The sequence below is a fragment of the Puma concolor genome, chromosome C2 (assembly GCF_028749965.1).
Source record: "Puma concolor isolate L17-30 chromosome C2, mPumCon1.1.hap2, whole genome shotgun sequence".
Classification (NCBI taxonomy): domain Eukaryota; kingdom Metazoa; phylum Chordata; class Mammalia; order Carnivora; family Felidae; genus Puma; species Puma concolor.
In genome coordinates, this window is record NC_141675.1 from 154,135,776 (window position 1) to 154,161,671 (window position 25,896).

Sequence of the window (25,896 nt, forward strand, 5' to 3'; positions counted from 1 at the left end):
ACATGCCTGCGTGTGTTTGTCAAAACTCATCAAACCAGAGGTGCTTGGCTGGCTCAGTCAGTAGAGTCTATGACTCGATCTTGGGGTTATAAGTTCAAGTTCCTTATTGGGTGTAGAGATTACTTAAAATATCTTTTTTGGGGCACCTGGGTGGCTCGGTCAGTTAAGCATCCAACTTTGGCTCAGGTCACAATCTGATGGGTTGTGGGTTCAAGCCCGGAATCCGGCTCTGTGCTGACAGCTCAGCCCCTCCCCTGCTCACACTCTCTCTCTCTCACTCAAAAATAAATAAAAACATGAAAAAAAATTTTTAAATAAAATCTTGGAGCGCCTGGGTGGCTCAGTTGGTTGAGCATCCAACTTCGGCTCAGGTCATGATCTTATGGCTCGTGAGTTCAAGCCCCACATCGGGCTCTGGGCTGACAGCTCAGAGCCTGGAGCCTGCTTTGGATTCTGTGTGTGCCTCTCTCTCTGCCCTCCCCCACTCACTCTGTCTCTCTCTCTCTCTCTCTCTCACAAATAAATACACATTAAAAAGATTAATTAACTAAAAATTAAAATCTTTTTTTAGATGTTTTTATTTATTTTTGAGAGAGAGAGCATTAATGGGGGAGGGACACAGAGAGAGGGACAGAGGATCCGAAGCAGGTTCCGTGCTGATAGCAGTGAGCCCATGTGGTGCTCGAACCCATGAACCGTGAGATCATGACCTGAGCTGAAGTCAGACACTCAACCAATGGAGACACCCAGGCGCCCCAATTTTTTTGAAGCACCTGGGTATATCAGTCGGTTGAGCATCTGACTCTTGATTTCAACTCAGGTCAAGATCTCACAGTTTGTGGTTTTGAGGCCAACATTGGACTCTGAGAGGAGCCTGCTTGGGATTCTCTCTCTCTCTCTCTCTCTCTCTCTCTCTGCTCCTCCCCTGCTCATGCTCACTGTCTCTCTTTCAACATAATAAACTATTAAAAAGCCCTCATCAGGGGCGCCTGGGTGGCGCAGTCGGTTAAGCGTCCGACTTCAACCAGGTCACGATCTCACGGTCCGTGAGTTCGAGACCCGCGTCGGGCTCTGGGCTGATGGCTCAGAGCCTGGAGCCTGTTTCCGATTCTGTGTCTCCCTCTCTCTCTGCCCCTCACCCGTTCATGCTCTGTCTCTCTCTGTCCCAAAAATAAATAAACGTTGAAAAAAAAAATTAAAAAAAAAAAAGCCCTCATCAAATCAATTGCTAAAAAAGTGAATATTACTGTCTATAAATGATACAATAAACATGATTTTTAAAAAATAGAAAAAATGGAAATTTCAGGAAATCAAATAGCCTAGATATTAGTCAAGGGATTTTCTCCTGGCTCTTGGCTGTAATCAATACCTTGCATAACATTAGGTTATGACATTTATTTCAGTCTGCTTATGAGACATTTTTCTTTTTCTTATGCTTTAGCAGATCTGCCCCTCTCCACTTTTTTGACTTCTAAATTTAATTCACATAAAAGAATATATGTAATATAAATGTAAGTTACGAAGCCCAATATTAAAATCGACTCCCTTGAACATACCTTCCAACTAGAGAATTAGAGCATTGGGGTGCCTGGTTAAGCGTCCGACTTCAGCTCAGGTCATGATCTAGCTGTTTGTGGGTTTGAGCCCCACGTCAGGGTCTGTGCTGACAGCTCAGAGCCTGGAGCCTGCTTCAGATTCTGTATCTCCCTCACTCTCTGCCCCTCCCCTGCTCACACTCTGTCTCTCTGTCTCTCTCTCAAAAATAAATAAAAACATTAAAAAATTTTTAAATAAAGAATTAGAACATTATCAACTTTGTAGTTGTCCTCCCAATCTTATCCCATGTTGGCCCGCAGAGGTGCCCATTGGCCTGAACTGTATGCTTATCAGACACTTGCTCTGCTTTTCATAAACAGTTTTACTAGACATGCAGGAGTCCTTCAATAACATACAGTTTAGTTCTCATGGTCTTGAGCTCTGTAAAAATGGCATCATAACATGTATTGATTATATCAGCTGGGATCGCTCCAGAAAACAAAAGTCTACTCTGTGGTTCCCATGAAGAGATTGCACTGAAGGAGCTATAAGATGTGGCCAAAATTGAGGGCACCAACAAGGGGTATTGGGGCTCCCAGGAACCAGGAGCAGTGGAGAGCCATTACCCCCTAGGTCTGATGGAGCAAGGAAGCAAGATCCGGGGAGAGCTGGGCCCACTGGATGAGGAGTTGTAGCTGTAGAAGTTATCCCAGCCACTTCCAGAAGCACTGGAAGAAATACTCCATCTGCCCTGTGATGTCCTCCTGGCGTTTCCCATTGGAAGAATCCAGCTGGAACCCCGCTGCCAAAAAAATACCAATGCTACAATCCACAGGTGGAGCCTTTTGGGACGCAGGGCAGAGCAAAGGACACATGGTGATCTGGGTAGGTGGTTGGAAGCGAATAAAGGAAAACCCAACTATCTTTGTCAATGTTTTTTCACTCAGTACAGGACTGTGTCTTAGGTTCATCCCTGTTGTAAGGGCTGTGGTTCATTCATTTCTTTTTAATATCTATTTTTCAGAGAGAGAGAGAGAGAGAACTAGGGGGAGGGGTAGAGAGTGAAACGGAGGATGCAAAGTGGGCTCCGTGCTAACAGATGCAGGCCTCGAACTCATGAGCCATGAGGTCATGAACTGAGCCAAAGTCGGGCGCTCCACCGACAAAGCCACCCAGGCGCCCCGCAGTTCATTCATGTTTAAGTACTGTTTCATATGTTGCTGGGTGGATAGGTATATCCATTCATTAGTCCATTCTCTCGTGGATGGACGTCTGTTTCTAGTTTTTACTGCTATGAACGAGGAATGTTCCTGTGAAGATGTCTGTGATGGGGGGAGGGGAGGGCTTTGCCTGCAACCGAGAATTTCATCAAAGCGGGAAGTATCATGTGCTTTTTATTAGCTTTCCTGGGGCAGAAGTGACCCCGTCAGGCCACCTCACCTCACTTCAGATGGCTTTCATTAGCAGAGCCACTGTTTCTGCTTTTCATTATGGTCGAATATACACAACACAAAATTTACCATCCTAACCGTTTGGGGTGTACAATTCAGTGGCATTAAGTGCGTTCACAGGCAACTGTGCGTTTAAAATCTATGAAGCTGAACGGCTAGTTGCATAATGTTTAAACCGAGGCTTCTCCCACAAATTTTACATACATGCTATGTTCCTTTTGTTACAATTTCTTTTCTCGTTTATGAGAAAGGCACACAGTTCGTGGCGGAATGTACTTGAGGGTGACGGTACAAGTTTGGGGGCTAATAAATCTTCCTTAACAGATTTTTAATTTTTTTCAAATATTTTTTAAAATTTTATTTTGAGATAGAGAAAGAGAGCATGAGTGGGGGGAGGGCAGAGAGAGAGGGAGAGAGAGAGAATCCCAAGCAGGCTCTGTGTGGTCAGCACAGAGCGTGATGGGGGGCTTGAACTCACGAACCATGAGATCGTGACCCAAGCTGAAGTCAGATGCCTAACCGACTGAGCCACCCGGGTGCCCCAATAGATTTTAATTTTTGAGAGCAGTTTTCAGTTCACAGCGAAATTAAGAAGAAGTAACGAATGGGGCGCCTGGGTGGCTCAGTCGGTTGAGCGTCTGACTTCAGCTCAGGTCACGATCTCACGGTTTGTGAGTTCGAGCCCCGTGTCAGGCTCTGGGCTGATGGCTCAGCGCCTGGAGCCTGCTTCCGATTCTGTGTCTTCCTCTCTCCCTGCCCCTCCCCCATTCATGCTCTGTCTCTCTCTGTCTCAAAAATAAATAAACATTAAAAAAAATTAAAAAAAAAAAAAAGAAGAAGTAACAAAGATTTCCCACATCCTCCCTGCCCCCACCTCCCACAAACCTCTCCCACTATCAGCATTCTCCACCAGAGTGGTACATGTTACAGTACGTGAATGTACGTGGACACATCATTATCAGCCAAAGTCCATAGTTGACATTGAGAGTCTTCCTTGGTGTTATACAATCTGTGGGTTTGGACAAAAACATAATGACATATATTATCCATCAGTATGGCTCATACAGAGTAGTTTCACCACCCTAAAAAATCCTCTGTGCTCTGCCTGTTCATCCCTCCTTCCTCCACAAGAGTATAAGCTTTTATTCTTATGTTAATATTGAAGGTGTGGTGAATATAAAAGAGGTCTTAGGTCAATGAAACAGGGTTTGATGAAGTTAATTTTTTTAAGTTTATTTATTTATTTTGAGAGAGAGAGTGAGAGCATAGGGGAGGGGCAGAGAGAGAGAAGGAGAGAGAGAACCCCAAGCAGGCTCCATGCTGTTAGTGCGAGCCTAACGTGAGGCTTGATCTCATGAACCGTGAGATCATGACCTGAGCCGAAATCAGGAGTCGGACACTTAACCGACTGAGCCATCCAGGCGCCCCTCTACATTTTAATTTAATAGGTGCTGCTGAATTCCTCAGTCGATTCTTCAAATGTCTAGAATGGATAGGTCAGCAGCATACTATACCACTGCAGTCATTCTCAAGGCCCCTGGAGATCCGAAAGCATGTTTGGGCAGGTGTTCCTAAAATATGTTATTTAGGTCCCGTCTCTCCCAAATCTGCTTGAGTAACCAGCACACAAATCTTTCACATAATTCACTTAACACATATCTGTTGAGTGTCTATTATGTGCTGGTGCTGTTCTAACCTCAGAGGATAAAAGAGTTTGAGAAGCAACGTTCCTTCTAGTCAGGAGTTGGGTATTCTTGCTGCTGTGAGCTTAGAATATTCCACACAGTGCCTCAACCGTGACAGGGACTCAACACGTGTATGTTCATGCTCGTCTGGCTTTGGACCAGATAACCTTTCTTGGTTTGCTAATTGAAACAAATAGTTTTCAACTATTTCAACTATTTCAAATGTATTTTCAAACAAGAGCCCAATTTTTACCTTTCTTATTTTTTTGTAAGTTTATTTATTTTCAGACAGAGACAGCACAAGCAGGGGAGGGCCAGCGAGAGAGGGAGAGAATCCCAAACAGGCTCTGTGCTGACAGCACAGAGCCTGAGGGAGGACTCGAGACCACAAAGCCATGAGATCACGACCTGAGCCGAAACCAAGAGTCAGATACTTAATGAACTGAGCCACCCGGGCGCCCCCAGATTTTTACCTTTCTAACAATATACTATCTCCAATTTGGTCCATAATTACAGAAACTCAGAAACTCAAAATTGTATCATGTTTATCCAAAAGAAATGAAAATATGTCCACACACACACACACACACACACACACACACACAACCTAACAACACCTTTGTATCAGATTGTTCATTGCAACTTTATTCATAATAGCCAAAAAGTAGGAACATCCCAGCTGCCCATCAACAGGAGAATGGATAAACAAGTCATGGCATATTCATGCACTGGATTCCTACTCAGTAATAACAACGGGCAACTGACACTTGCAATAGCATGGATGAATCTCAAAAACATTCAGAGTGAAAGAAGCCTGATTCAAGATACTTGCTCTGAATCATCACACAATTCCATTTATATGAAGCTCTAGAATAGGCACAACTAAGCCCCGGGGGGGAAAAGGTAAGGCTCCAGGTGGGGGTAAGGATGGGGTGAAAGGGTCATTGCCGAAGGCACCTCCGGGGTGATGACGATTCTCTAAGTCGTCACGGAGGTTGGTTTTCACAGGTGTAGCTCATCAAACAGTACACTCCAGATTTGTAAGTTTCATCAGATGCAAATTTTACCTCAAAAGGAAACAAATAGAACCGCAAACAAATATTGAGCTCTGACCATTAACGTGCATGCTGAAGTATTGGGGGGAGGGGGGTGTACTGATGTCTGCAGCTTTCTCTGAAATAAATGAAAAAAGTAGGACGAATTGATGGGTGGATGGAAGAGTGGGAAGAGGACAGAATGGACAGAGTGAAGCAAATTTAGTGAAAACATGAATTGTAGGATCTGGGGGGTGAGGGGGCTTCAGTGTTCTCTATAAGATTTTTCAGCTCTTTGTGTATATTTGAAACTCTCATGATAAAATGTTGGGACAAAAACTGTGCCACAAACTGGAAAAACTTGACTGATGGTTCACCGGAAGGCTGAAATGTAGCCAAGTAATGCCGAGTTCAAATTCTAGCCCTGCAGCCTTCTGACTGGTCACTCAGTATGTGTTTTTGGCAGTCTTCTCAGTATAATGTGGAGAAGATTCTTTACTTTTTGTAAGGTTTTGTGAGGATCGAATTTAGGTAATATACTAAAAGAATGTGAAAGACAAGGCAGGTGAACAATGAACAGGAGCTTTTCTATCGTTATGGGCGACTATAACGTACAGACTTCACAAAAGATAGCCCTCAGGCACCTGGCTGGAGCATGAGATTCTTGATCTTAGGGTTGTGAATTCAAGCCCCCCAGGGGGTGTAGAGATTACTTTAAAAAATAAAATAAGGGGTGCCTGGGTGGCTCAGTCGGTTAAGCGGCCGACTTCGGCTCAGGTCATGATCTCACAGTCTGTGGGTTCGAGCCCCGCGTCGGGCTCTGTGCTGATAGCTCAGAGCCTGGAGCCTGTTTCAGATTCTGTGTCTCCCTCTCTCTGACCCTCCCCTGTTCATGCTCTGTCTCTCTCTGTCTCAAAAATAAATAAATGTTAAAAAAAAATAAAATAAAACTGGGGCGCCTGAGTGGCTCAGTCGGTTGAGCGTCCAGCTTCGGCTCAGGTCATGATCTCACAGTTTATGGGTTCAGGCCCCGCGTCGGGCTCTGTGCTGACAGCTCAGAGTCTGGGGCCTGCTTGGGATTCTGTGTCTCATTCTCTCTCTGCCCCTCCCCCACGTGTGCTCTGTCTCTCTCTGTCTCTCAAAAATAAATTAAAATGTAAATTAAATAAATTAATTAATCAATCAATCAATAAAACTTAAGGAAAAAAAAAAGATAGCCCTCAAGGTAGACTAGAAAAACCTAAGGAGGCTTCCTGGAAGAGGGGTGATTTTAAAAGAGTAGAATTCAGGCAGAGCAAATCTAGGGCATTCCTGAGAAAAGGCAGAGAAACAAGAATGAGCATGTTTGGCAAGATCGGTGAGGAGAGAAGACCTGTGTTTTGTTTTTTCGAGATAAGTTAAAATATCTGCCTATGTGAATCTCCAGACAAAGGGAGACTTGTTGAAAAATCTAACATGGCCCGACGTCGCCTTTTAGGGGCAGGATCTTTAAATACCAAAATGAAGACCATTTTCAGTTCTGTTGTTTCAGAGCAGAGTTTTACTGTCTCCTGCTTTGCAACTTTCTTGAAACAGGATTCCATTCTCTTTATCCTCCGCCCGCCCAAAGATGCCCTGATAAACCATACCTGGAAGGAACTGCAGCTTTCAGTGAGTCCTCTCTTTACTGGGCCCCAGACGCCCCCAGGCCAATCTCACCCTGAAAGTGCAGACTAAAAAAATTCAAGAGGAACGGAGCACTGAGAGGTGGTGCCATTCAAACGCCCCTGAATCCGAGCACCCCGCCTCCACCGCACCCTCCAAGGCACAAATCATGGCGATTCCCGGCATGACTATTGCTATGGCCTCCTGCATGTGTCTCTCTCTTCCACTCTTGTCCTGCGGAGTAGGCAGAACAATGGCCCCCAAAGTGTCCACGCCTGAATCTTCAGAACCTGTGGACATGTTACTTGGCAAAATGGATCTGGCAGATGGGATTCAGTTAAGGACTTTGAAGTGGAGAGAGTATTCTGGAACAGCCGAGTGGGCCCAATGTCCTTATAAGAGGGAGGTGGGTGGGCGTCCAAGGCAGAGAAAGAGGTGTGGGGACAGAAACATAGGACAGGTGACGCAGTTGTTGAAGGGGGTGGTGCACAAACCCAGGAATGCAGATGGCCTCTCCAAGGTGCAAAAGGCAAGGAGATGGAGTGTTTCCTAGAGCCTCCAGAAAGAACACAAAAGGAAGGCTAGACATTGACTTCAGCCCAATGAGTTCATCTTGGACTTCTGACCTCCAGAATAATGGCCCCCAAATGAAGATAATAAAACTGTGCTGTCCTAAGCCCCCAGAGTTGTGGTAATTTATTCCAGCAGCTAGAGTTAGCTTTTAAAAAGGTAACCAGAGCACACTGATGCCCTGTTGAAAATCTCCAGTGCCTTCCCATCAGACCCAGGATAAAACCCAAACTCTGTTTATAATCTGGTTCCCACCTACGTCTTCCTCCTTGGTCCCTACTTCTCCCCATAGCCTTGATCACTCTGCCTCCCTTCCTTGACTAAACTCAACTTATTTCTACCACAGGGCCTTTGCACTTGTCATCTCCTCTGATCAGAATGCTCTTCCCAAAGGCTTTTGCGTAACTGGTTCCTTTTTCTCTTTATGTCTGAAATGACATTGCTCCAAAGCAACATTCCCTAAACACCCTATCCGAAACAATACTGCTCCATTTTCTAGCTTCTTATCCTTCTTTAGTTTTCTTTGTAACATGACTTTCTGAAATTATTATTTTTTTTTTTCAACGTTTATTTATTTTTGGGACAGAGAGAGACAGAGCATGAACGGGGGAGGGGCAGAGAGAGAGGGAGACACAGAATCGGAAACAGGCTCCAGGCTCCGAGCCATCAGCCCAGAGCCCGACGCGGGGCTCGAACTCACGGACCGCGAGATCGTGACCTGGCTGAAGTCGGACGCTTAACCGACTGCGCCACCCAGGCGCCCCTCTGAAATTATATCATATACATATTGTGTCTCTTGCTTGCCTCCACAGTAGAATGGAACCTCCAAGGGAGCATGGAATTTGCCTGTTCGCACTTTAGTATTTCTAGCACATTCAGCCAGGCACATGGGCCGTCCTAGTACATACATGTTGAGTGAATGAGTAAACAGACTCTCCCTTCCTGGTCCTACAGCGTTGTCTTACCAGTGACCCTCTCACTGATACATCAGTTTGCATGCAACACGAGGCAAGAGTTGGTCAAGCATTTTGGATTGCTGATTATTTTATTTCCTGTGCTTCCTAGCAGAGCTGGGAAAAAAATCAGCGAAAAGTCCCGCCAGTCATGAACTAAGTGAAAAAGGACCTCAATTCAAAAGTATCTCCCCCGCAGTACACAGCTGGAGATCTTTTTCTTTTTTCACGATCTTTGGAGAGTCAAATGCCTCCCCTCACTCTCAACCATGTCAAGCCCTTTCCCTCCTTTAGATCAATCTAAATGGAGGCTGTGGTTTTTTGTGCAAGAGGCTTTTTCTGGGGGGTGGGGGGGAATTCAGGCAAGGGTGGAAGAGAGAGGCTGAGCGCAGGACTGTGAGAGATCAGAACGGACTCTTGTCAAGTGGTCCTGCTCCCCTTGAATGCTCCCCAACTCGTCATCTACAACATGTTTACGGACACTTGAAGACATCTTTCTAGACCTTTCATCCAAAAGGAACTGTGACAGAGCTGAGGGTTGATTGTCCAAATGCAAAGGCGGTTTAATTACAAACCATTTTAAAGGACACCGATCCTCTCACCTGCCAAGGCATGGGTTATCAAGAGTTGCCTGCGAGATCGTTTCCAGAAACTTCCTCAATGTATCAGTAATGAGTGCTACATCACCAGCAACGCAGTCTCCTGTTCTGAGCCGGGTGTCCCAGTCTCCTCAACCTCACTACTCTGATTCTTGGCATTGTAGGGTGGGGTAGGGCTGGAGGGTGAAAATACCCCAGAGAAGGCCCAAAGCTCCAGTTTAGGTCAGGACCTCCAGATTCCATGAGCAATGTGTCCAATTTGCCCTCAAACGGAAACCCCAGTCTCTTGACCATTAAAAAAAAAAATGTTTAGTTTATCTATTTAGAGAGAGAGAGAGAGACAGAGAGAGACAGAGGGAGAGTAGGGGAAGGGATGAACAGAGAAAGAAGTAAAGAGTCTCAAGCAGGCTCTGTACTTACAACATAGAGCCCATCTCGGGGCTCAAAGTCACAAACTATGAGATCATGACCTGAACTGAGATCAAGAGTCGGACGCTTAACTGACTGAGCCACCCAGGTGGCCCATCTTGACCTTTTTTTTTTTTTGAGAATCTTTAGCTCAGCTCTAAACTGAAAAATCCTGGCCTGGATTTCTTTTTCTCTCTTTGGTTTCAAATTTATTTTACAAGATTATTATATACTTACTTAACACATTCCGATCAAAAGACATGAAAAACTTAAATTCCCTCTCTAACCGTTGCTTCTCTCGTCGCTGGATCTCACTCCCTTGGGAGGGCCACGGCTAACACTTTCCAAGTGCCCTTATCGCATGCTCACCAAATACATCAGGGCAATGCAATTATGTTTTGTGTGATGTTCTGCAACTGGCATTTATTTCTCACCCTCGTATTCTGGACCGTCTTCCATGTCAACCCATACAAGTCTGTTGTCTTTTTAGCTAAGTGCTATTCACTGTTCTGTGATAAGGATCAAAGATGATGTACTATAATCTACCATAGGACATGTAGACGCTGTCACAAATTATAATACAGGGAATGTCCTTGTACATAGATGCTTCTGCAATTGTAATTTTCTTATGAGTAGATTCTTACAAAATAAATTATTAGGTCAAAGGAGGTATTTAAAAAAATGTGTTTAATGTTTATTTATTTTTGAGAGAGAGACAGAGACAGTGTGAGCAGGGGAGGGGCAGAGAGGGAGGGAGACACAGAATCCGAAACAGGCTCCAGGCTCTGGGCTGTCAGCACAGAGCCCGATGTGGGGCTCGAACTCATGAGCAGTGAGATCATGACCTGAGCCGAAGTTGGACGCTCAACCGACTGAGCCACCCAGGCGCCCCCCTCCCCAAATTTTTCTAATGTTAAAGTCAAAGGAAGTATTGATCAGGGTTCTCCAGGGAAAAAAAGAATAGGATGTGTGTTTTATATGTATTTTTGTTTGTTTGTTTGTTTTAAGAAATTGACTCACATGATTTATGGAGGCTGATAAGTCCAAAACCTGCAGTTCAGGTCTGAAAGCCATCTGCTGCAGAATTCCCTCTTGCTCAGGAAAGGTCAGTCTTTTTGTTGTATCCAGGTCTTCAACTGATTGGATGAGGCCCACCCACATTATGGAGGACAAGCTGTTTTACTCCAAGACTATACATTTAAATGTTCATCTTATCCCAAACACATTCACAGAAACATCTAGAATAAAGTTTGACGATATATCTGATCATCAAGGACCAGCAACATTAGTATACAAAATTAAGCATCACAAAGGATATGTTCGTTTAAGTTTTTGATAAGTACTACCAAATTGCCCTCTAAAAAGGTCATTTCCTTTTTTTTTTTTTTAAGACTTTATTTTTAAGTTATCTCTACACCCAATGTGGAGCCTGAACTCCCAACCCTGAGATCAAGAGTTGCATGCTTGACTGACTGAACCAGCCAGGCGCCCCTAAAAAGGTCATTTCCAATTTACATACCCACCCAGTAAATGTATGGGCATGCTCTTTAACTCACATCCTTACCAACATGAAATATTATCATTCCTTTAAATTTTTACCAATCCAACAGGCAGAAATGATATCTCTTGTTTTTATTTGCACTTCCCTCTAATGCATTTAGACCTATTTTTTTTTAACATTGTTTTTTTGGGACACAGAGAGAGACAGAGTGCGAGCAGGGAAGGAGCAGAGAGAGAGAGGGAGACACAGAATCCAAAGCAGGCTCCAGGCTCTGAGCTGTCAGCACAGAGTCTGACGCGGGGCTTGAACTCACTCAGGAAAGGTGAGACCGTGACCTGAGCCGAAGTCGGACGCTTAACCAACTGAGCCACCCAGGTGCCCCTGGAACTATTTTTAAGAAAGTAACAAATGTTGGTAAAAGTGTGGCGAAATTGGAACCCCAGCGCATTGCTGCTGGTGATGTAAAATGGTGCTGCCATGACCATTCCTCAAAAAAGTGGAAACGGCATGACCATTCCTCAAAAAAGTAAGCATAAAATGATCCTTATGACCCACCAATTCCACTGTTGGGTATATGCCTAAAAGAATTGAAAGCAGGGACATAAACAGATGTTTTCATACTCGTGTTCAAAGGCGCGCTCTTCACAAAACAGACCAAAGACGGGAGCAACCCAAGTGTCCATCTATATGCACGATGGAATATTACTCAGCCTTAAAAAAGGAAGGCAATTCTGACACGCCCTACGACATGGATGAAGTCTGGAGACATGCTAAGCACAGTCAACCATTCACAAAAGGACAGATACCGTCTGAGTCCACTTAGATGACGTCTCTAGAGGAGTCTGGTCCGTAAAGATGACGGGTAGGACCGTGGGAGTCAGGGGCCGAGCAGAGAGCAGAATGCGGGGGGTGTCAGTGTATAATGGGGATGGAGTTCCAGTTTAGGAAGATGAATACGTTCTGGAGACGGATGGTGGGGGTGGTTGAGAATGTACTGAACTCCACTGACCTGGACACTTAAAATGGTTGAAATGATCAATTTTATGTGTATTTTACCACACACACAAAAAACTGTTTTCAAAATTTGTATTTATTCTGAATTGTCTCTTCATACTATTTCCTCCTATTTCTTTTTTTTTAATGTTTATTTATTTTGAGAGAGAGAGAGAGAGAGAATCCCAGGTTCGATTTGGGGCTCAAATCCACGAACTGTGAGACCATGACCTGAGCCAAAAATCAAGAGTCAGACACTTAACTGAGCCACTCAGGTGTCCCCAAAGATCTTATTTTTAATAATCTCTACACCCCACATGGGGCTCAAACTCCCAACCCCAAGATCAAGAGTTGCACGCTGTGCCGACTGAGCCAGCCGGGGGCCCCTCTGGTGGTCTTTAAAATCAGCTTTCCAATTCCTGATGAAAATCCCGCTGGCATCCTGATCGGAATTGCATAACTTTTTTTAGGTAAAAAGAACCGACCCCTTTACATACTGACTCTTGTCAGGAAGATTGTTTTTTCATTTATTCAGACCTTTTATGTCCTCCAGTCCAGTCTTACATTTTCCTTTGCGGAGAAAAATGCTAATTTTTTTTAATGTTTATTTATTTTTGAGAGAGAGACACAGAGACAGGGACAGAGTGTGCATGGGGGAGGGGCAGAGAGAGAGGGAGATTCAGAATCCGAAGCAGGCTCAGGCTCCAATCTCTCAGCACAGAGCCCGAGGCGGGGCTCGAACTCACAAACCGTGAGATCATGCCCTGAGCCGAAATCGGATGCTTAACCAACTCAGCCACCCAAATGCCCCCAGAAAAATGCTAATTTTTGAGGCTGACCAAGACCCATTTTGAGTCCCAGAAATTCGGAAGGCCGTGCTGTCTTGCCACATACCCAGGATCCATTTATCCTGATTTCTGGGAAACCACTTTATTCATATGAGCTCAATTAAATTAGTTTAACATTTAGTTTCCTTTGGTTTCAAAGATCAATGAGATAAGTAGAGTGAAGCAAAAAGTGAGACATTATGCGACAACAGTTCAGACTCCTTCCAATATATATAAATATATATTTTTATATATTTTTATTTATATTGTATATATTTCATATTTTATATATTATATATATTTTATATATAGTATATATATTTACATATACTATATATTTTATATATAGTGTGTGTATATATATATATATATATATAGATTTTTTTTTTTTTTTTTGCAAAACCCCAAATCAGCACTGGTGGAAGCGATCCTCCTGCACATTTGAATATGCAGCCACATCCTTACACAGACACATCCAAGCATGCAAGCCTCTGAACGTTTCCTCTGAGTCACGCGTAACAGATTAGCGTATTTAAATCTTTTCGTAAATAACTTGAATTTACCATCGGCCTTTATGCATTGTTCAACTCGTATTTTCCGTGGGCAACATCAAGGGCTTTCAGAGGCAAAATTTAATATTAACACAATTGGGTTATGAATTAAGCGTGTACTGCAGAGGTAGTAGTCCTGGCGGTTCGGGGGGTGAAGAAAGTCTGGTGGAGGTAATGCTGTGTCCCACTAAGGTAACCCAGCCGGACGGTATGAGAAGGAGTTCGCAAGTTTCACGCTCAACTTGAAGTCAGTTGGGGCACCTGGGTGGCTCAGTCGGCTGGGTGTCCGACTTCGGCTCAGGTCATGATCTAGCAGTCTGTGAGTTCGAGCCCCGCGTCAGGCTCTGTGCTGACAGCTCGGAGCCTGGAGCCTGTGTCTCCCTCTCTCTTCCCCTCCCCTGCTCATGCTCTGTCTCTGTCTCAAAATGAAACATTAAAAAATTTTTTAAAAAGTCAGTTAAATCTGAGGTGTTTTTTTTTAATCCCATCTGGTAATTTCTTTTATGTTTTTATTATTTATTTTTGAGAGAGAGAGAGAATGCAAGTGGGGAAGGGACAGAGACAGAGGGGGGCAGAGGATCCAAAGCAGGCTCCGTGCTGAGAACAGAGAGCCTGATGCGGGGCTCGAACCCCTGAACCGTGAGATCATGACCTGGGCCGAAGTCGGACGCCTAACCGAATGAGCCACCCAGGCGCCCCAAATCCGAGGTATTTTCTAAGGTTTTACTCAGCAATCTGTATTGTTGGAAAAGGGGGAAAGTGCACCAGGAACTTAGTTACCCTAAGCTGGGACGATCACTGAAAGGAAGAGCATCAGACATTTATTGGACACTGTGCACTGGATGTTGCTTTAGCCCCTCAGGACCCTCTGAGAAAGGTATGATTGGCACTTCAGTTAAGGCCCGATTCCCTTTCACCCCTTCCGTTGTGGGGCCACATTCCTCCACAGGAAGAACCAGGAAGATGGGAACAGCGGCCACTGCGACCGTCCCTAACGCAGGTCTGTACTCGCACCGCATAGGGAGTATCTGTTTCCTCCCTATGCTGTTTCCCTTCTCCCCAGTGCCCATCATTAATCACATCACTTTACATTTCCGTGCCCTCAGGAAACTTCAAAACACCCACTTGCTTTTTAAAATCAATTTGGAATCAGCATTTGGAAGGGAATACTTTGATTCGAGAGACAGAACTAGCCACACTGGATTAAAAAATTGCAGCTTCTTGTTCAAGTGAATCTGCATCCAACCTTGACAAAATGTGTAGAACTTCAAAAATAAATGAACTATTTCTTTTGAACAATTTTTGAAGTATTTATTTTTGAGAGAGAGAGCGAGCAAGCAGGGGAGGGAGAGAGAGAGAGGGAGACAGAGCATCAAAGCAGGCTCCAGCCTCCGAGCTGTCAGCACAGAGCCTGACTCAGGGCTCAAACTCACCAGCTCAGCCGTGAGATCATGACCTGAGCAGAGGTGGGACCCTTAACTGAGTCACCAGGCACCCCATTACCCGTGTTTTGTTTTTTTTTTTTTTAATGTGGCTGCTAGAAAATTAGAAGGGACAGCTTTCCCCCACATTTCCACTGGATTTCCCTTTAAGTCTTTTTCTTTTCTTTTTTTTTTTTTTCAAGAGAGAGAGAGACAGTGTGAGCAGAGGGGCAGAGAGGGAGACACAGAATCTGAAACAGGCTCCAGGCTCTGAGCTGTCAGCACAGAGCCCGATGCGGGGCTCGAACTCAGGAACCATGAGATCATGCCCTGAGCCGAAGTCGGACGCTCAACCGACTCAGCCACCCAGGGCCCCTGAACGATTTTTATTAGAAATGTCGTTATATGCTTTCTGTGCATCTTGTTTTCCTGTTTATAGATAGTATTTATGGACAAGATTGGCAATGGTTTGATGGCTACTGGACACGGTTAACTGGTGTGTGGGGTTCAGTATACTGTACTGATTTCGAGCACAGGCAAAGTTATCACTGAGGGAAAAAGACTCCACTTGTAACGACCAAATTATGGCATAGTCACACGAACTATTAAGCAAGTGCTAAAACATTTTACAAATAAATTCTAACCTATCTAAAATAATTACTTTTGGCTTCTGGGATTAAATGATTTTACTTTACTTTCAAGGTAACTTTTTTTTTTTTAATATCCCAACTTTTCATGAGGTAAAACCCAGCTACTTTCCATCATCTATTTGATTCATCATCTACCTAAGCCTAATGTTTTAAAATTTCTAACCGTCTTAAAATTAAATATTTTTGCTGCAAACTCATGTAACACCATTGCCAGGCAGATGTACCTTTAGGATCTATAAGGATCAAGAGAAATTATCCATATTTTGGTTTCACAGTGCTTATTTAATGGGAACAAAACATCTAAATGTCTAATTATATTCTAGAAATAAAATCCTATGCAGTGCTTACAAATGCTATGCAAGTATATTTATTAACATAGGGACAAGTTCACAGTATAAGAAACATTACAGAATAGGATGTATAATGACATCATTTAAATCTGAGAAAAATGCATTTTAAAATACTTGTTTAGAGGGGAGCCTGGGTGGCTCAGTCAGTTAAGCGTCTGACTGGCTCAGGTCACCATCTCCAGGTCTGTGGGATCAAGCCCTGTGTCAGGGTCTATGCTGACAGCTCAGAGCCTGGATCCTGCATCTCCCTCGCTCTCTGCCCGTCCCCCACTCATGTTCTCTCTCTCTCTCAAAAATAAACATTAAAAAAACCATTAGGGGTGCCTGGGTGGCTCAGTCGGTTAAGCGGCCGACTTCAGCTCCGGTCATGATCTCACGGTTCTTGAGTTCGAGCCCCATTTGCTACTATTAGCACAGAGCCTGCTTGGGATTCTCTCTCCTCTCTCTGCCCCTCCCCTGCTCGAGCGCGCTCTCAAAACTAAGTAACACATAAGAAATAAAATAGATGCCTAGTAAATGAATTATGGGTGCTTTTGGCTTTTGTCTGCATTTGAGTTTTCCCCCAGTATGACTCACCTGTGTACTTCAATCACACACATATATACATACCTTCCTCCGTGTACCAGCCTACTCTCCCTAATTTTTGTACCCATGCCCACATTTTTGCACACTCTCCCCTGACGGTGCTACAACAGACCATCTTTTCTCTGGGGCCTCCATGATTGGCAGGTCGTCATACAAGGCACCAAGTTCTAGCAGTCAGTCTTCTGATTAACCCACATTTGAAAGGTCAAACTGAACCTCTGACAAGCCAAGGGAATGAAGTGTTCTTACTGGTTTTGCTAGTTAACAAATTGAAACCAGATTTGTTTGCATTATTAAAAAGCTATCTTCCCTGTCCTTTCAGGATGTCTGAATTGACATCCATTCAAGCATTCTTATCTTTCAGTTCTTTTTGCTCACAACTACTTGTTTAGAGGAAGAGAGAACTTTTTGTAGGTACCGATTCTAGAAAATACGCCTTGGGTGCCTGCCTCAGTTGGCAGAGAATGTAACTCTTGGTCGTGAGTTCAAGCATCATGTCGGGCTACAGAGAGAACTTAAAAATTTAAGATGCCTCAAAGTAGCTTGCTTTTTCATAAAATAAGGTGGGGGTTCATTTGTTCAGAAAAGGATGCTCAAGGCAGGTAGGATCTAGTACTCCCAATCTTTCTACAAGAAGATAATCTTAGATAAATCTTCCTGAAAGAAGTAAAAACAAAACTCTCTTATACTAGTAAATCTCTTTATTAGCAGGAAGTCCCGAACCGAGAAAACCTGTGACTGTAAATAATGATCAGTTCCTAGGGGTGGTGAGCGTTAGGTCGTACAAGATGGGTCGTAGGGTTAAAATTCTAGTTTTCTTCCCATTGGTTTTTAGAGATGTTTATTTTTGAGAGGAAGACTGTGAGCAGGGGAGGGGCAGAGAGAGAGGGAGACACAGAATCTGAAGCAGGCTCCAGGTTCTGAGCTGTGAGCACAGAGCCTGATGTGGGGCTCGAACTCACAAGTGGGGAGATTGTGACCTGAAGGCAGATGTTTAACCCACAGAGCCACCCAGGCAGGTGCCTGGAGACCACTTTTAACTGCTATGAATAGACAGGTGCTAGTGAAATTCTGGTACAATAAAATTCTATCAAGTATCCCTGCACAGGGAGAGAATGTTTTCAGTTCAGTGCTTAAATTTACATACCCAAACCCTGTGCTATCTGTACTTAGAAACTACAGGCAACTGTTTATCCTGCCTCCAGGCCCTCTGTGGAGTGAGGACCACGGAGAACTGGGCAACATGGCTCCCAGGCCCTGCCCCCTCCCCAGGGGTTACTACAGCCCTCCTGTGGGCGCCCCTTCATCCCAGGTCAACATCCTCTTTCCACTGACGTTCCGTAGTTCCAACGAAGGGGCCGCACTTCCCCACTCCCTATGAAGTTGCTCAAAATAGCCACTCCCGTGGGACAGTCTTAGCAGAGGTGTGAGCCCTTGGGGACTCCTGTTTCCAGCGCATTCTTGCCCCCCAGTATTCACTCCAGGGCAAAATAACATGTCAAGTGCTGAGAGGTTTAAATGGTTTCCAGGTCTCCCCTTGTTCAGTGGTAACCCTGGCCTGGTGCTTTCTCTGGCCGTGTGTGCATTTGCCGATTCGGCACAGGTCTCCAATACTACCTCTTGAAGACCATTTACACGGCAGAGCAGAAATACGATATATATGAGAGCAAATCTCAGAATATGCAAACACAAACCACAGTAGATGCAGTTCTAGCTTACTCAGTACTTACAAACTCACTTCATATGAAGAACAAAGAGTTACGTTTCGTTTGCTTCAGAGGACGCTGGACCATTTGCTCACTATTAAATCAACTTAGGCCAAAGTATCTTCAAAGAACACTGTACATGTTCAAGTATTACAAAAAAAATTAAATACTCCACTTTCAAATTTTAAGAAAACTCTGCAAGAACAAATGTGGAAATTCTTGTAATAAAATATAAGCCAGAACTTAATTTATGTGCTTCAAGAAATTCTTTCATAATTGAGTTTTTATTTGTTGTTCTGAGGATCAGTACAGACAATTCAATTTGTACATAATTCTTAATGTACGTACCGAAAACCTAAAAAAACCATGTAGCTGTGGTTCTTTTCTCAAAGTTACTCCAGTGACCTTCCAGCTTAAAATTTGGAGGCAAATTTCCCTTAACAGTATATCAAGTACCGGTATCTTCAAATGTTGATATGCTGTTACACTGTTAAGTCCCATTAATTCACAATTTAATGTCATATACGCTACATACTCAAATTTTCAATCTCGCACAGCACATTAACAAAGTTACTAGGAAACTGGACTACCACGACCAAGATGTTACAGAATGCACAAAATTCTGACAGGGAGAGCCAAGATCAAGGAGTGGTTTTCTTTAGGAAACAATTCTACCAAAAACAACATGGGAATAGAAGTAATTTAAAATGTTCAAGACATATTAAATGCACGACTGACTCCAAATTGCCATTTAGTATGCTTGGTATTATAGGATATAAAAACTACCCCATCTATGGAATGTTAAGCTGACACCCAAGACGATCAAAGCCTCCCATATTCAATATCCCACTATTTTCTGGTTGTACCAAAAAATAAACAACCAGCAAATGATTTCACCTCTTAAAAAAAAGCATTTACACTTAAAAAATGGGATGAGGTGGGATTCCCTCCTTCTTAAAAATGTTTCTAGAGCTACTAAAAAACTTGCATTTACAAAATAGTTGATAAAAATATTCCTCTGGATTGTACAAGAAGGGAGACAGGGACCACTGGTAAGACATGGGATATGATACTAATCAGACTTGGCTTCTTTCTCTCCTGCTTCATCAGAGGCTGGACTCTGCAAATCAAAGAAAAAATAATGATCAAATATTTGATTTCTGGGTCACTGTTACGATCTCCAAGATCTTTAAAAAAAATTTTTTTTTTTTTTAACGTTTATTTATTTTTGGGACAGAGAGAGACAGAGCATGAACGGGGGAGGGGCAGAGAGAGAGGGAGACACAGAATCGGAAACAGGCTCCAGGCTCTGAGCAGTCAGCCCAGAGCCCGACGCGGGGCTCGAACTCACGGACCACGAGATCGTGACCTGGCTGAAGTCGGACGCTTAACCGACTGCGCCACCCAGGTGCCCCTGATCTCCAAGATCTTTAAAATTTAATGCAATGTAAGTTTTACTTCTATGTAATTACAGGTGACCCTCGTTATATGTAGATTCTGTATTTGTAAATTTGCCTCTTCACTAAAATTTGCAACCACAAAATCAATACTCATGGCACTTCAATAGACTTAAAACTTTCTTTGCAATGCCAAACATGCACATTCCCAGCTGGGATGGTTGCTTCAGTTCTAAACAGGTGCCTTTTTTGCAGTTTATTTAAAGTGCCATACATTTCACATTTCTTTTTCTGTGCTTCTTGATGTTGACTGGACTAATATGATACCATCTACTATGGCTAAATGCAAGAAGGTTGGGATGTGCCTTATGGAGAAAATACGTATGCTGGATAGCATCATTTCGGCCTGAGTTCCAGTACTGTTTCTGTCGGCCCAGTTCAAAGCTGATGCATCAACAACACGTAGTCAACAGAAACACACAGATTATGCATCAACTGTTTGATGGAAACGTGATCAGAGTGCAGCTAAGAATCTAACGTCGTATTTCCTCCATGCGCAATTTTTCAGTATTCACACAACCTTCTAGAACACAACCGCCATGAATATTAAGAATCAAGTGTAGTGTGATAACATGTACCGGATGGTCAAATTCTTCCCTAACAGCTAGATTAGTAATCTCATCATAACATCACCGGATATTTGATGTGTGGTCAGAACTACAAATTAAAAGTAAATTGTGGCAACAGATTTCACAAGTTAGAAACAAGTGGTTTGTTGTTTTAAGATTTGATCTATAAATGTTTTTAAAATACCATACACTATCTTTCCAAGTTTAACCATTAACATTAAAAAAAATGCTTGGCTTAAGAAAAACTATTTATTGAAACCTGTGGCCTATTTGTTTAAGAAAAGGCCTCTTCTCGTGGCTTAAAAACGTAACGATTAGGGACACCAAGTCTTTTTATTTGCTTGATCTAAGTTATTATTTAATCCTAAAACAAGTAGCCACTTTTAAGAAAAATGGACTTATCTGAAATGAAAGTGGGAAAAATGTCCCAAATGAGGAATGGATTCAAAACATTTTTGAAGCAATATCCAAAATAAAAGCATGATTTTTAACAGTTCTATAGATGGCAATTTCAAAAATAAGGGCCTAGGTTGTTTGTTTAAACAATATCCCAAAACATGAAAGAAAAATGAGTGTTACACCATTTGGTATATTAAACCTTTTAAAAATTAACTCACGTCAGTAGTTATTATAACGAATCCTGCGTACAACATACGCTGTACTTGTGTGAACTTGTTACTGGTGAAATTCTGAGCATATTAAAAGTTCTTATTCACTCCTTTAAAAAAAATCATCTACCTACTGATTTTAAATATCTAATTAATAAAAGCCATCTGTCTATTCATTTGATGTTACCGTACAAACCTTTGTTAACACTGTAAGAAAAAGACAACAATAAATACGGTCTCATCTGCTACATAAAAACATACAACAGATTATCTATGGTTCAGAGTCAAATCAACACACAGCACTTCTGACCTCCTCGTTTTTAGTTTCTCCGTTTTCTGCAGGTAAGTCTTCTTTTGTTTCTTGGTTAGCCACTTCAGCCTGTTTTCCCTTTGCTCCCCTTTTCCCCTTTGTTTGCACTTTTTTGTCTGAAGATTTCTCCTAGGATACAGTAAGAGTATATTTTAAGTAAAAACTTGGCACCAACATTTTCTCAGTTGCTATAGGGCTAGTATCCCCACAAGAGTTGCAATGTCAACACGATGTCACACATCAGCCTGAGATCCAGGACACATCTTTTACGGAAGACACTCTAAGGTCCATCCCCACTAGTCAGGACAACATCGTTCGCTAAGAACTCTAACCGTACTGGCATTATCGAGCCTCATTAGACTTCTGTTCTCTAAACCTAAAGCCTGAGCTACAATCCTCCTCTGCCTTCTCAATCACCCACTATTCTCTGAAGTTCCACATGAGCAAACAAAGGAGGAAATCTCTTTCCACTGTAACCCTACCCATCCCCAAACTTCTTTTAAGCCTGAATAATGATCAAATTGTCATATATCCACTGTCCTGACAAGATGTTCACCCTCACAGTAAGACCATTCACCTGAACACAGCACCATGTTGTGTGGTCAGGTTGACTATCCTGCTACAGCTAATCCCTTGATATTATATAATGAGTAGCTAAAAGGATCAATTTTGAGTTTATCGTTTTCATTCAGATGTTTGGAAAATCTGAAAAGCACAGGTATTAGTATGACGATAAAAGAGGTTCAAAAATGTAAACCACTTTTAAGCAATATTAAAGTGTTTCTGGATACCCTCCATCAACGGGGAAGGAGTTTAAATCTTGACATTTATTCCCTGTAAATGAAGAATGCAGCAACAGCTAAATTAAGTTAGGTCACCAGGGAGTTGTATAAAAGAGACCTAACAGTACTGACCAATATTTGAATTAAACAGCCACAAAGACATGCAAACAGGTCAAACGATTTCAATGCTAAGGGGGCGGCAGGGGGGAGGGAGGGGGGGGACCAGTATAATGTATTCTAAACCAATGATGGCATTCCATATATAAAGATGGCATGACAGCCACTAATAATACACGAATAAACTATAATTTCTGAGGACTGCCCGGGTGGCTCAGTCAGTTAAGCAACCGACTTCAGCCCATGATCTCGCAGTTCGTGAGTTTGAGCTCCACACTGGGCTCTGTGCTGACAGTGCAGAGCCTGCTTGAGATTCTGCCTCTCCCTCTCTGTAAATAAACTTTAAAGACTAAGTTTCCTTGTTAGGTGTCAATACTCACATGAGGGAAAATAATAAAATTAAAAAAAAAAACCTATAAATTATAAATATAAATATTCAGGACAGCACCGCTCATACTGGTACCGTGAAGTATCACAATCACTTCTGTACTTACAAAACCATTCTTCTGTAATCTGATCTCTTTAGATTTCTCATTAATTTTGTAACCACTAGGGCACTAATGTAGAAATGTAAAAAACCTTAAAAATGGAAACAAAATATACAACAATAACCTGGACTAAAACAATACCGCTTTTAATTACCTATGGCAAGACAGATGAAACAAATCAATGTTTTCCTAACATACGTATGTTTCAACCCTTAAAATAATTCTGAGAATTTTATACAAGTTATAAGTACATACACAGTGGCAAACACATACTTTGAAAACTGTGTCAGGGCACCTGGGTGCCTCAATTAGTTAAGCGTCCGACTTCCGCTCCCCCGGGTCATGATCTAACAGTTCACGGGGTTTTGAGCCCTGCATCGGGCTCTGTGGGGACAGCTCGGAGGCTGGAGTGTGCTTCCGATTCTGTGTCTCCCTCTCTCTGCTCCTCCCCCGCTCACTCTCTCCTCTCTCTCTCAAAAATAAATAGTAACATTAAAAAAAAAGTGTCTACACTGTAATTAACACATCAAAATATTTACCTTCCACTCAGGCTTTGAATTGGATTGCCTCCGAAAAATGTATTCTAGAAAGTAAAGTAAAACCAAGCCCTCCAACCCCACATTTTTCCTTTGGCAAAGGAAAATTTGTCAACTGAGTTGACAAATTTGTTCCTCAAGGAAGACCTCCTGTTGGCCTCTCATGGACAGAAAGAAAAAAAGTGATTACACCTGATGTCCCAAACCCAACTGAGGATAAAATGTGAGGATAACATGAGGATAACTTTTTTCACCAAAAAAATTTGTAAAGTAAATCAAAATATAGGACAAGGAACAGCAAAAAAACCTAAGAGGGAAACAATCATACTTCTTCAGCAAATTGGTTTATTGAAAGAACTCAAAAGCATCAAAGACGGGTCATAAGAGTACATAGCTCATTCTATCATCGTGCAACAAGATCCACTATTTTTCTTGGCCATTCACGGAAAGTTCCCAGGCTACTTTAACTTCTTATACAAAGATGTACTGCTTTATCCTCTAGTGTGAAAAATACTAAATTAACGTACCATGCTTACACCTTCTGCAAATACTTAAAAAAAAAAAAAAAATGGAACTTTCTACGGGAAAAGTTAAGATTTTTCTCAGTTCTGTACAGCGTTTAAATAAAGAAACTGAAAACAAACCTTTGGCCTATGCAGTGCTAAGCTTCCATCTATGCTTTTAGAAAAGGGGCCTAACACCACAAACTCTCACTTAAGCTGTGAGTGAACAGTAATCACACCATGAATTTCCCCTGAAGACCACAGGGCTTGGCAAAGGGCGGTTTCGATGCTCCACCTCAAATCAAAGTTATAATGATTTACATAGATTTTGTTTTCCCAACCTTTCAAACACATACTCAAGAACAATTTCATTCCAAAGACTTTCAAAGCGAACAACCCAATCTCGAATCTACTCCAGGGAGACAACTATAATGTCGTTTAGGATTAACTCAAAAGTTTCTTCGGGGGAAAAGATGTAGGGTACCCCTCTGAACACAGCTGTTCCCCCTCCAGAACACCAAAACAAACCCCTTACCCCTGCACACGGGATTCCCTGCACCTTGGCTTGAGAACTTTATACACCAAAACCTACGTATCCCCTTTCTCCCGGTCGCGATCCTGGCTTTGATGTTTACCGTCACAAAAGTAGGCACAAGTATGCATCGAACGGGCAAACGCTAACCGTGACGTACAACGCAAAGACCAGATATCAAAATTGTTACTATTTTCACTCGTCTTGAGTCTTGAATTCTGCAGCACAATGAAGGTAATGCGTTACGCTCCCGTGAACCAGTAGGACCAGATCCATTATTGTTTACCCAGGCCAAGGAGTAAAAAAAAAAAAAAAAAAAAAAATTGTCGCTGCAATTATAAAACTTCAATAAGAAAACAGGAGACAATTTCCACTTTTCGGGCAAGTGTAACATCTGATTACTCTGAGACTTTCAAAGTCAAGATCTTAGTCACCAACAATGTCACAAGACCTTAGAGTCGACGCTGATGACTTTTTATTAAGAGAAAGTCACGCGTCGAGGGGCGCTGCAGCATTTCGAACACACCGCGGTCCCGTAAGTTTGAAACCTACCTTTCCCGCCGCCTTTTTTGGCTTCGCTTCCACTTTTGCAGGAGCAGGTTTCTGAAAAGCAAAGGTAGCACTGAGTGTCTTCACTGGGCACGACCCCACGGAAAAGACACGCTTACCGGGCTCGCTTTACTTACAGCTGACAACCTCGCCGACCTCCTCTTGGGCTTTAGGAACAAAAAGGAAAAGGAGCAAGGAGTGAGCGGGGCAGTGCGAATGGGCCCCACCCCCGGGCACAGGCGCGGGCTCTTACCTCCTCCTTCGCCGCCCCCTCGGCGGAGCTGACCTGCGGAAGGAAGCACACGGACCAGTGGGCGCAGCCCGCAAACAAAAGTGCCCGCGCGCCCTGCGCCCGCCCGCGAGAACAATGCCCGGCCGCGTGACGTCAGCGGATTCCCGCCGCCGCGTTCGAATCTCCCACCCGGCTCTTCGGCCGCCGAACGTTCCAGAACATCGCGACCGGGCGGCCGCCGCCGCCGCCGGGCGAGCGCGCGGCCCGCTCGCCCGCCCGCCCAACGCGGGCGCCGGGCCGCCTGCCGGGCCCTGCGCCGCCGTGGGCGAGGCGGGACCTGAGCCTCGCGGGGCGCCGCGGCGGGCCGGGCGGCGGAGGGCGCGCGTGCGAGCCGCCGCTCACCTTCCTCTTGGGCATCGTGGCGGCGGGGCGGGCGCGTGCCGGGTGCCTGCGGGCCGCCGCGCGCCGAGAGCCTTCGCGAAGCTGGGCTGCCTGGCCGCTGCCGCTCCTCCCGCCGCCGGAGCTGCTGCGACCCGCGGCGGGGGCGGTGGGAGAACCGGATGGAACCGGATTGGGAGCCCGCCCCCTCCTCCCCCCGCGTCCCCCCGGCCGCTGGCTCCCCCTCCCCGCCGGCCGGGCCGCCCCCCGCCCCCGCCCCCGCCCATTGGCTGTGAGGCCCACCGCGCCGCGGCCCGCGCCCGGAATAGGTGAGGCGGGCCGTCACTCGACCACTGCGCCCCGCCCCCGCT

General features: G+C 43.9%; 1 protein-coding gene across 1 annotated transcript; it reads right to left on the bottom strand.

Annotated features, from left to right (window-relative positions):
- Positions 1-18,711: 18,711 nt before the first annotated feature.
- On the bottom strand, positions 18,712-25,702 carry HMGN1 (high mobility group nucleosome binding domain 1). The gene is made up of 6 exons (XM_086675987.1): positions 25,550-25,702; positions 25,169-25,201; positions 25,053-25,082; positions 24,919-24,969; positions 21,409-21,537; positions 18,712-19,584 (listed from the first exon to the last, which is right to left on the bottom strand). The coding sequence occupies exons 1-6, from the start codon at positions 25,562-25,564 to the stop codon at positions 19,537-19,539; spliced, it is 306 nt and encodes a 101-aa protein (XP_086532113.1). The 5' UTR covers positions 25,565-25,702; the 3' UTR covers positions 18,712-19,536.
- Positions 25,703-25,896: the final 194 nt, after the last annotated feature.

Coding starts and splice junctions, on each gene's coding strand:
- HMGN1 (XM_086675987.1), bottom strand. Junction 24,970..25,052: donor GGTCGGCGAGGTTGTCAGCT/GTAAGTAAAGCG, acceptor TTTGCTTTTCAG/AAACCTGCTCCTGCAAAAGT. Junction 21,538..24,918: donor CAAAAAAGGCGGCGGGAAAG/GTAGGTTTCAAA, acceptor ACTGTATCCTAG/GAGAAATCTTCAGACAAAAA.